The sequence below is a fragment of the Rosa rugosa genome, chromosome 3 (genome assembly GCF_958449725.1).
Source record: "Rosa rugosa chromosome 3, drRosRugo1.1, whole genome shotgun sequence".
NCBI lineage: Eukaryota > Viridiplantae > Streptophyta > Magnoliopsida > Rosales > Rosaceae > Rosa > Rosa rugosa.
In genome coordinates, this window is record NC_084822.1 from 49,227,829 (window position 1) to 49,240,183 (window position 12,355).

General features: G+C 36.9%; 1 protein-coding gene across 2 annotated transcripts; it reads right to left on the reverse strand.

Annotated features, from left to right (window-relative positions):
• On the reverse strand, positions 1–3,729 carry LOC133736474 (probable receptor-like protein kinase At1g80640). Of its 2 annotated transcripts, XR_009859577.1 has the most exons (11): positions 3,272–3,729; positions 2,789–2,953; positions 2,456–2,706; positions 2,228–2,360; positions 2,070–2,133; positions 1,892–1,988; positions 1,644–1,746; positions 793–911; positions 603–692; positions 147–480; positions 1–28 (listed from the first exon to the last, which is right to left on the reverse strand). XR_009859577.1 is itself a non-coding variant. In XM_062163976.1 (10 exons), the coding sequence occupies exons 1-10, from the start codon at positions 3,345–3,347 to the stop codon at positions 331–333; spliced, it is 1,248 nt and encodes a 415-aa protein (XP_062019960.1). In that variant the 5' UTR covers positions 3,348–3,729; the 3' UTR covers positions 1–330. The 2 variants fall into 2 exon arrangements, 1 of the variants encoding a protein (XP_062019960.1); XM_062163976.1 differs by having other exon boundaries at positions 1–480.
• Between the last annotated feature and the right edge of the window lie 8,626 nt (positions 3,730–12,355).

Consider the following 12,355-nt stretch of genomic DNA (forward strand, 5'->3'; position numbering starts at 1 on the left):
TCAAGAGGTAATCATCTGATCTCATACACTGTAAACCAGGGTCAAAAATGAAATTAGCTATTGTTCTGTTCAAATACCCTCATATGCACAAGTAGATCAGACTCGAATCGATTCAATTTACAAATGTGATAAACCATCCCAGTCACCTTTCACTCTAGCAGGCCAACATTACTCCTCTGAAATACCTGAATTACTGAAAGGCATAAACTTCTCAGCAAACTAAGCAAATCAATGTGCGATATGGAGCAGTGATTATCTAAGCTGCGGAACCCTTATAGTGTTGCAGAAGTATCATCAAACATGGGTTATGTATCAGTGATCAGAAGACTCTTAGGGGTTTCCTGGAGGTGCAGGTTGTGTAACTCTAAGTGTCCCTCCGAGCTCGACAGGAACAAGAGGGACAAGAGAATGCAAAACATCTGTTATTAGTGGGCGGTAACTTGGTTCGGGTTGCACACATAACACAGCTACAGCAGCAACCTGTGTGGTACAGTGCAACTTATCAGTTAAGCATCAAGTTTTGTGTCCATTATGTGAAAACACAGCTATTGCAGCAACATGCATAAATAAAACCAAGCCAACTGTACTCGTAATCCACAAACCTGGTACAAGTGCTTCAGATCCATTGTATCTTTGATCATGGGATCCACAATGTGGGGAAGCTTTGATCGGTCAGTAAGCTGAGGCATGGCCTGCATTACACATCAAGTTTCGAGATTTATATAATTTACAATTTAGAATTAATATGTACATGGAGAGCAGTTATGAGAAAGGCATATACTGCATACATACCCATGTGACTAAGGATTGGCATTGAGTTGGTGCCAGTTTTTCTACAGGCCTTCTTCCTAGTAGAAGCTCCAAAAGTACAACTCCAAAAGCATAGACATCACTCTTGTCCGTCAACTTACCTGAAAATCATAAGAGCGATTTCTGATCTCCAAAACTTAAAATGAAAAGCAAATCAAGCTTAGAGATACATATCCAATGATCATACGTCCAAAACATCAGAGTGATTCTTACTAAGTGCATCTTCACTGCCTTGTTAGTATTATTATTATTTCAAAGCATATAGGGGCATGTGTGTATGGCAATCATTTCTATAAATGAAACTTTAATACTATTCAGCTAAAACTAATGTTCTATGTGAATCTGGATTATTTCAGAAAATGAAGTCATCATTGTCAAATGAAACCGTTGCTGACTTCCATTCCCAAAGATTCAAGGTTCAGCACTATTTAGCACTCCAACAATTTCTTCGCTGGCTTTCTCCTTTCAAGGATCAAATCAAAGCCACTTACAAAAAGAAAACCATCACTAGTACTACTTAAACTTGAGTATGCCAACTAGTTCTGAGATTTCCTCATCCCAAAAGAATCTGAACTGGTTTGTGTCCCAGTGGCACAACATGTGCAGCTACTGGCCCAAGGCTTAATACAAATAGCATATTTTATGTCTATCAAATTTGGTACCATAGAAGCTGGCAAGGGTCCAAAAGAACAATTAGATTAGATTTATTTAAGGAAAAGACCCCATAATTTATTAGCATTGCAACCAGTGAGATTTAAAGAAAACACTTGACTATTATTACAAGTTCAATTTTTTCTTTTTGTATGAACTTATTACAAGTTTAGTTGGCATACCATCCAAAAGATACTCGGGAGCAACATAACCCAAGGTGCCAGAAAGCTTGATGTTATTATTGTTTTTGGCCCCATCAGCCACAGCAAGACCAAAATCAGAGAGCTGAAACCAGGCACCATGCGAGAAGAGAAAGCTTCATTGAGTATAATGCAAGAGGGATGATAATGCACAAAAGCAATATTTTAATAGAATCTCAATAATTTATAGAGAAAGATGAGACAGTACCCTAAATTTTATATAACCCTACCTTGGCATTGAAGTTGGCATCCAAAAGAATATTAGATGTTTTCAGATCTCTATGGATCACTGGAGGGTTGCAGTACTCATGCAAATACTCTAATCCTCTGGTCAACAGTGGCCAGTATGTTAGTAAGTAAGAAGCAAATAACTATGAACAAATTCAACAACTGGGCAAACAAGCTCACCTTGCAGCATCCAGAGCAATTTTCATTCGCATAGGCCATGTTAATGCCGATCCATGAGAGGGTCCTACAACAATTTTTTAAAGATAGAAAGTACATTAGCACCCTTGTATATTCCTTGTTTCTTAATCTAAAATCAAAGAATGAAATAACAGCCTTACCATGCAATTGAGTTTCCACAGAACCATTATGCATCAATTCATAAACAATGAACCTTGAGTCACCATCAATACTACAGCCCAAAAAAGAAATTATATTCGGATGCTGAATTTTATGTAATAACTCCACCTCATTCTGCAATTCCATGTGATAATTCAAAATGATTACAGATTCAGATAAAATTTACAGCCAAAATATGAACACCTAATCAAATTTCAAACAACCAGTACCTCAAATTCTTTTTCAGCATCCTCAGTTGCACAGTCCAGTTTCTTGACAGCAACAATCAAACTATCATCCAAACGAGCCCGGTAAACGCATCCAAATCCACCCTCGCCCAAGATATTACTCTCCCGAAAATTGCTAGTGCCCTTTTCTATTAGCTTATACTCAATTACTGTCACAGACCCTTTGTTTCCAACCATCTTTATGGAATTGAATTTACCGAAAAATGGAGACAATGCCAGCTCCTTCTCGGCATCTGCAAATACAAACCAAACAGAACAAAAGATCTCAGATAAAAATTCACAAACATAATCAAACCCACAAATATAATCAAGTACCTGAGCTCTGAGCATTTCTCTTAAGGAACTTGTACTTCCTGTGATAAAACCACAAACACAATAGTGACAACAAAACTGCACCAAGTGTTGCACAAGTCACAATGAGGGCAATGAGCGGTTTCTTATGCGAATCCATTTGATTTCCTTCACTTCCCTGTTGAATTCCTGATTACACATATAACATGGGATATAGAGTCATATCTTTTAGCAAATTCAGATGAAATGGGCATTATCTATACATTAAGACCAAGAGATTTCGTACATCTGTAAGAAATCAAGGAAAAGGGTATTCTTATACACAAACCGACAGAATCAGATAAACTAAATTCTGTATATTGTGTAGTAAATGCATGAAATTCAGTGGTCCATTTTGGGATTCAAATTTCAAATTGGTGAAGGACCCACGACTCTCTTGAAAACCAAGTTGCTAGCAATGAAAACTGAAGATGCTAGAAAGAGTGAATAAAGCAAAGAATGAGGTACCTGGAGAGAAGGAAGCCATTGATGAAGCAATTGGGGAAGTGGGTGAGAAGCTTGGCGGGGGAAGAGGGGCAGACATGGAAGAAACAAGCGGGTCAGGTACAACTGTGGCTCCAACACAAAAAGGGCATGGCTTGTTTTGGTCTACAAGCACAAAAGCAACAAAATTTACAACAACAAAAAAAAAAAGCTTCAATCTTTGTCTGTGCTCTGCTCAAGAGCACATGAAGAGAGAGATTTGGGAGCCTAATGAGCTTCTTCTTGTTGTGGGTTCCAATGGAGAAGAGAGAGAGAGAGAGAGAGAGAGAGTTGGTTTGGGAAGCCAATGATTCTGTGAAGATTAAGAGGTGGGGTGGTTTGGATCTTTTGGGTGGTCTTCTCTGTATTTTGAATTGTAGAGATGACCTTCTCTCCAGTTTCTAGCAAGTAGCAAGTTTTCTTTTGAGGTTGGTCTTTTTTTAACTGTCTATTCTAACCAGCACTATTTTATTAGCTGCAAAAGGTTTCCACTGTCTGCAAAAGTTAAAAAGGCAAGATAAAGAAGAATGGGAAAGCTTGAATGGAGTTATTTTAAGCCGAAGTGGGTGGGGAATCAAGGACAAGTGCACACCAATCATGTGACCATTAGTTCTTGAGGATCTTCTCCTCTTTTTTTTTTTTCTGGAAAAAAGACCCTGCTCCTTTTTTTGCCAATTCTGACCACTATCATCTTTTTGTAGGTTTTTTGGCCAAGTTTTTTTTGCTAACAAATGCATAGAAAAGAATGTTGTTTCTTTAATATATTTTTAAGTTTTATGAAATTTTAATGAAATTACATAATGAAAAATTAACAGATAATAATCATTTAACGTCACAATATGCCAATATGATAATACTAATGAGCTAACTTTGTTTTAAAATGATAATTTTTCATCCTCATTAATCTAATTTAGTTTGGGATATAGATGAGAACTTGTGATACCTAGTCTTTTAAGAAGAAAGTTAAGAGTTGAGCTGATTAAATTGCTCGATCTCTTCTCACATAATACAAAAACCAATTAGAATAAAGTGATTTTAAAACCAAAAATGGTTGTAGCTACCAACTGCACTACCCATCTGAGGATGTGGAGTAGCTATTTTGGGTGACAAATTATTCTCATCTATAACACTATCTTGTGGGTTACATGATTAGCATGAAAGTAAATAAATGAATAATTTTAACAAGGTAAAATAAGTTGTATGAACCCAAATTTTTAACCAGTAAAATGCTCATAGATTCTTGTCAACATCTCTAAGCAAAGACCTCAATGATTCAATAATATTCATTTTTCTTAGCCCTATCACGTGTTTGGTGAAAAACAAGTTCCAAATAATGCACCACCCATGTTAGTTCTCTAGGGATTATTTCCTTTTTCTTATTCTGTTATTTTATTAAAAAAAATTACAGAATTTTGCTAGGGATCCTGGAGACCCACATTAGATGGAGATAATCGGTCAAAAGATATAATGTGGTTAGAGTGTCACACTCGAACTATTAGATATATTTTCCATGCAAGAGATGACAATTTGTAACATTACAAATTGCTTGCTGCGAATTTAAGGTTCATCACTGAAGATGAAGACTAACTCTTGGATGCGGCACAATTTGTCAATCTTCTTTGGTTTTTAGTGAACCATGTTGTGTGATTGTTTTGGGACGTCGACTTGTGTACATGAGTCCATGCACAACATATCATGTTGAAAAAAAAAATACCATAGGTTAGTACTTCGAAGGAAAACTTTGGCGATTTCACATATAGTTGTAATGTGCTTTGGATCTGAAATTTTTTTAATTCCACACTTGAGTTGGATATTTTGTTCGGTGTGATTTGTCAACTATAAGATTCTGCATCAAATATACACTTTGTTCAATTAAGACGCAAAAAGATTAACAGTTTCCGTTTATAATTTATAACTATATATTTCGTGAACATTCAATTATTAGATTATCACATACATGTGTTATGTACGTTTTAAGTTGTAATAAATTTATTATTTATAACATAAAATAAAAAATAAAAAAATTATTCATTAACGTTTCCGTATAGTAAGATCTTTAGAGTACAAACACATGAATCATAATATCAAATTGTAACCTTTACTCTTCTTCGACATTCCTTTTTCCTTTTCCCCTGATAGGTGCTGGACATGTTAAAATGACAATAGCACTCACCAAAGATGGACCTACAATTTATTTTGACGATATATAAATATGAACAAACTTTATTGATCATCATTGTATTTCTTAACCCTTTCTTGTTCTTGATTCAACGATGAAAAGGATATGCGTGTCATCCGATTTAAAGGCGTAATGCTTTTCAAAGACTTGGTTCATTTCAATTCTTCTTTCACATCATGCACAACAACTACACTCTCTATTAACACTAATAGCTAACTAACTAGATCTCCGTTCTTAAATAACTAATTGCTTAAAAGATTATGCTACATTAATTAATCATTTGGCTTTAGGTTCTCGAAGCTAAAAGATCGAGTGGAGTGGTCGAAGTATTTACTCGAATGATCAACTTGTTACAAATTCAGTTTTAGTCTTGCATGGTTACATAAAAAGATTTAATATACGAGATTGTTTATTTTCGATGCACGAGATAGTTTTAACATCAACGGGATGAAATCAGCTGTCTTCAATTACACTATCTTCATTCTGTCCCATGCATTCACTGGTTCACAGAGATTAAGAAAATATTTTCTTAATCTTTTGTTTCATTTATTATTCTTTGTGCACCAAGAAATGCATGAGAACATAATAGGAATAGTGTAATTGAGAACAACTAATTTCATCTCAACATCAATGACCGAAAGCCACAATTTTTATGCGAATTATTCAAGTAAAAATTAACCTAGCGGCTCAAATTTTTCTTTATAAACGAGCTATATATTAAATGCATGTGAAAATGACTTAGCCGAATGAGCAACCTTTGCATGCAATTAGTACGTTATTACCATGACATTAGGCCATTAGCAATGAGGGAGACAGAAAATAGATTGCAATGTAGCTCATATTAATCATGCCCCAATTTGTCAACTAAATTATTGATTGGATTAGATGGCTGGGTACGTAGGATTCTACTTACCCCCATCACTTCAACAAATTATTTCAATTACTAGAGATAGTAATCACCCATCTTCTTCTTCTTCCTTCTTTTATTCCAAGATTTGATTAATATTTTAGACCCTCTTAATGTCTCTCTTTGTCCCTCAAAGCATGTGGGTTACGTTCACAATTTCCAACACCATTGAAAGGTACTCCATATTGATTTGGTTTCCACCGACAGTTTTTGCTACCACATTATTCATATCAGTTGGTCATGTCTAAATAATTTACGGTGTGGTACATATTATTACATGAGTCGACACTTATGAATTCTCATACACTTATGAAGCATCGCCCAGAATCGAAAAACTGAATCCCACAAGTACCATTAAGAGCAAATGCACCGCAACAGGCAAAAAGAGAGGTTTTGCCTCCTAATTATGCACTATTCATTGATTTTGCCTCTGCCATTCATTTTTTTCGTAACCCCTAAAAAGCAAGACTTTTAGGGGTAGATCGAATTGGTTAATCGAAAGTGCCTGTGAAAATTTGTAGATTGACAATTTCTCTCATGTAGATTGAATTTTTGATACAGATGAAGAGGTAATTGCTCTATTTCTCAAGAACCTTATAAAGAAATATGATAAAACAAAGTGTTTCATCTGCTTTAATTATGTGGGCCCTACTGGATTGGTCGACCTGATGAAGAGGCAAAAGCTCCCAGTGGGCTTGGTCGACTAGGCTTTTAATCGGGCGGTAAGCCATGCAGTGTATGGATTTTAATTGATCTTGGGCTGATTAAGAGGCAAGACCATGGTCTTGACAGTTGCGGTGCATTTGCTCTAAGGAATTCGTATTTTTCTATAACAATGACTTGTCTCTGTTGATCTTCAACTTGATTGTTTTGGGCAAGCAGAAGCTTTTGTGTTCTAGCAAATGGACAATGATTCTTTATGTTTTCAGCTATTGGGTGTTTAACAATCCATATTCGGGAGCGGTAGCACTACTATTAGGTTAACCATTATACTTTCAACCCATCTGCGATTCTTGCCTCCATATCTCTAAAATCATGGCAGTTCGTCGAATTTAGAGTCTACATGGTCAGCATGACCGTTTCTAATCTGATGGTGTACTGGAGGCTGGAGAGTACGTAGCTCCTTTATTGTCCTTCAGGACATAGGAAGATAGATTTAGGCCCCAGAGTCTGACATTATGTTATGAATAGCTCCTGCTTATATTGTACATTATACTTGTAATTTTTTCTTCCCTATGAATTACTTCACTTCATTTGATTATAAAAAAAATTATGGTACGACCATCCTTCGGCATGACGTCGCCTAATATTTTGAAGTCTTCGACTCATAACCACCCAATATGGTAATTGGTAAAGCACCTTCACCCTCGCCGATCTTTATTCAAGAGGCCCATTGCTCGTTCTGGACACACTTAGATCATTTAGGCCCATTTCTCATTTTGAATGAGCTCCAGAGCCGCAGACAAACTGGCTAGGATTTGGCCCATGAGGCCCACAAAAATTATTTGTAGCCGACTAAGTGCAACATTGTCGTCCAAGGTATCCAGCTACGTAACAACATTAGAAAGAAAACGACGTTCCACTTTCGGTTTAGAGGACTCTCCAATCATTTGGAGACACGTCCAAACATATAATTAAGCTCCAGCTGTTTTGTCGTTTATCTCCCGGAGCATACAGGTTATTTCCCTCTCGTTGCGTTAACTCATTAAAATAGTGTGCCTATTGTTTTCACTTTAATTACAAGATTACACTTGATTGTGCCAGTGTTGACTGCTGACCAAGGCGTGTGGAATTGTGAATGGAGAATCAAAGGTCATAAGGTCAAACCAAATGAGAACAAGTCATGGACTCCCAATTCTACACCATTGCATCTTCAAACAAGGGTCATAAACCTATGAGAATTGAGTCTTCCCCCTTCTTCAAATTCAGATTCAAATGTCATCAGAAAAAAAAAAAAAAAAAAAATTAGATTCAAATTTAATCTGTTGAGATCTTATTTGCAACTTTCAAAGTTGATTAGTTGCGAGAATCATCTTGGTCATAACCTTAATGTGTGAAATAACCTTACAAAATTATAGTAATTGATTTTATGATTTTTTTTATTATCGATGTTCAAATTAATTTTTTTTTTTTTTTTTTTTTGAAAAGTTTTGATTTAGTCTCCCTTCTATTTCTACTTTCTTTTTAGTTTAAAAAAATAAATTGAGGTACGGGTTGTGGGTTTCCAGATGTAATGAGCCGCTCTCTTTTGAGAATGCAGGTGGGCGCTTGAAGCCTTAAATTGGCTATTACAATGAGCTAATATCGCTTAATTTTAAATTTAATTTTAAAGAAAAATGTTCAAATTAATTTCTAAATTGCCCAGTATTATGTTGAACTAGCCCAATTGATTTGGTATTCTTAATGCAACGCTTTTTAGACAAACCTAATCAATATAAATTTCGGTTATTTCCCACTCCGATCCTAAACTGTAAACTTGCAACTTGCAGGAGAAGGAACTTGCAACTTGCAAGAGAAGGCGTAGGTTTGATAGTGGCATTTTCGTAGTTCCCTGAGAAAAGAAGGGCAATTGCAAAGCGCGTGGATAACCATGCCCAGGGTGCCAGCGGTAGTTTCGAACCCACGTCATATAGCGGACCCTCGTCCGCACCAGCAGCGTTTTAGGTGGCGAACTTCGATGAAACATCCTGTCAGGTTAAAGAAAAAGAAATAAAGAAAGAAACGTGTTTTTTATTTCCTATACGCGCTTCACGGTACGTGAGTGTCACCACCACCACTTGTCATGTAAAATCCCATTTTCGGTTGCTTAATTATTTCAGACAAAAAAAAAAAGTGTCTTAATTATGGCACATTATAACGGATGGATAGGACAATGAAATGGAATAGTAATTTATTCTTATTGATTATTGCATACACATCTCAAAAGAGCCAGAAAATTTTATAACAGCTTAAGTTGTAGCTGATTACTTAGTTTCCTTAGCTTATAATCATCAGAATCTTAAAGTTTGGTTATTTTGCTTACCTCTTTCAGTGTCTTTAGCGTTCCAAATATATCAGCTGGGAATGTGGTGTTGTTAGTGGTTTTGTTTTTTATTTTTATTTCTGTCATAAAAAAAAATTAAAGCTTGAGAAATTTTTATGCACTAGTGTTTTCATGTATCTTTTTAATTAAGGAAAGTTAAAACGATTAATGATATGGAATTACAAACTCAAATTTACATCACTATTAACATAATTGTTATCAAATAGAGAGAATTTTTTTAGATAAAGATTACATGATATCCTCAAAGACTTTCTAAACCCAGAAACTTATCTATGTCAGGGAGTAATGTGAAAATGCTTCATCCTCCCTGACCAACAAGAATGGGCTGAGATTTAAACTCCAATCAACGTTTGGAAGATTCGAATCCGGGTATGACGGTTCCACACCTATAAGCTCTTACCAGCTCCACCACCTGTGGAGTTTAAAAAATACTATCATTGATAGACGCCAAAAAACAGCGTACTATATCTCCACAACTTGGATCATGTTTCTAGCTCAGGCTCAAAGAGATCCAAACCCAAGCACAGTTAAATATAGCAAATCCCGAATACCCTAACCCACTGAAAAACCCTAGAATCCTAGCAAACTAATTAATGTCGTCATCACCAAGACCTACAGCATCTTCCTATCTATTGTTGGCAACCACCGATGCCGTCACAATCCCCTGAGACTGGTCATTGAGAAAATCACCAACCAAGAAGGAAGAAAACTCATCCCAGCCCGCGCCAACCCGAAGCCATAGGTGACCTATGCATCCCAATGAAGATTCATGGTTGCGCAAGGCAATCATGAAAGAGTAAAACCGAATGATTCTTGGTTCTCGGCCTCAATATTCCAACGAAGGACGAACTACAGCTCAGCTCCTAACCACATTGGCACTGTGATACACCACGTTGGTATAATTAGGAGTCACATGTCCTAGGCGCCCCTCTGACGCCAAAACCCTAGCAATCTGAGTTTTGCTTCTTGAGCAGTCTTACCATGGCAACGATCGAAGATGTTGCAGCGAGTTTTGCATCGTTGTTGGCCCTCCTAGGAGATGATGTGGTGGATATCTCCAAGATGCCGGGAGTGGATACTAGGCGAGGCTCCCAGGCATACCTCCTAGCCCGACCCCTCAGCCAAAACCATGCATAGCACCAGATCTGCAGCGCCATTTCAAGAGGTTCTCAACGTTGGTTTCAAGGTTCAAGAAAGAGCGCATAAGCGCTTTGTGGTATCTTTTGATCTACGCAAGGACAGGAACAAGGTACTGCGAGGCGGTCCTTGGTATTTTCAGCGGGCACCAGTCATCATCCATGAATATGATGGCTTCAAATCCCCCGCTGCAATTCAAATGGATGAATTGTTCTTTTGGGTGAAGCTGAGTAATATACCACTGACCTTGGAGGTTAAAAACACAATCGTTAACATGGCTTCAATTGCAGGACGGTTTGTGGAATGGGACGATAAACTGTTCAAAGCAACAGGGGACATTAGGGTTCATGTGGCGCATCATGTAGCCAAACCTTTCTTCCTGACAAAAACCCTAAAGCTAGCACCGGGCGTTATTGAGGAAATCTCTTTCTTCTTTGAAAATCTGCTTGGGCGTTGTAAAGAGTGCGACCTCGTCTTTCATGAGAATGGGACATGCCAGTATGCAGGTAAAAGTGCTCAACCAAACCTTGATCTCAAGTTGAATGAAAACAAAGTGGAGCTGCCTAGTTCTTTTGCAGGTTTCTCACATTGCAACTTTACTGGCGGTGCTTTTAGGTTTCATGGTATTCAGACGCCTATCTTACCTCCTGTGGCACGTAATTTGTTTGGCTCTGGTTCGTGGTCCAAGCTACGCAAGCCACTGGTTTTTCGTCATGCAAATCTGCAGGCATCTGAGGATGCTAATAAGCAGCTTACCTTGGTCCCCAGTTTAGAACAGTCTCCTTTGAAGCGTGGAAGACCTAGCTCTCCTTTTGTATCTCCAAAGAAACCCAGGACCATGCTTGGAGAGCTTGTAGTTGGAGACAGTGGTTCACCTGCACCAACTAAAAAGGTCAAGAAGCCTGCAGATTCCTTCAAGCTTTCTACTAATTCGTTAGGGCTAGTTGAAACACAGGGTGGAATGCTGGTACCTGCAGAAGTGATGATGCCCCGAGGAGGTGCCCCTGAAAACTACACTGTCAAAAAGAAAAAAGGGAGGCCTCTAGGGTCCAAAAACAAGAATCCTCATAAGCTAGAGAAACAAGTCTCTGCTGAAGATGTGCTTTCCTATATGCATTCGGGAAAGTTTGATAGCCCTAGCTTGAAGGACAAAGAAAAGATGTAGACCTTTATGGTTTATTGCCTATTACTATGTTTGTTTTTCATAGTACATAGGCTCACTAGAATAAGTGAGCATGACTTGTTGAATGAATGATCTAGCCTATATATCACCGTGGTGTGTTAGCATCACAACTTCATGACTATCTTTACATGGTAGCGGAATGATATGTAATGATCATTCTGGCCTTACCGTATTAATGAAATCTCTATATTTATTTTGTAAAAAAAAAAAGTAAAAAAAAATCCTAATCCTAATTCATTTAGAAAAAAAAAAAAATATTTGTTTTTTTTTTTTTTTTTTAAATCAAAAGTTTCACTCCTACCCCCATTTGTTACGTTTGTAGGAAAATCGAAACTTGAATCCCTCTTTTAGATGAGGGAAAAAATGATGGAATTTAATTGAAAGTGAGGATTTCATAATTTCTAATATAGCCAATTCCCTCGTTTGGCATTATCAGATTAGAAATTTTAAATTTCTTTGTGGAAAAAAAAGAAGGAATTCATCATTTAAATTCCTCACTTCAATTTCCACCAAAATAGGTGTCAGTCATTTATGAATTTCTTTGCAGTATTCAATTTCCAAAACAAGGTTTTTTTTTCTATTTAATTTTTTTATTTGCTTTAAATTTTATTAATTTATTA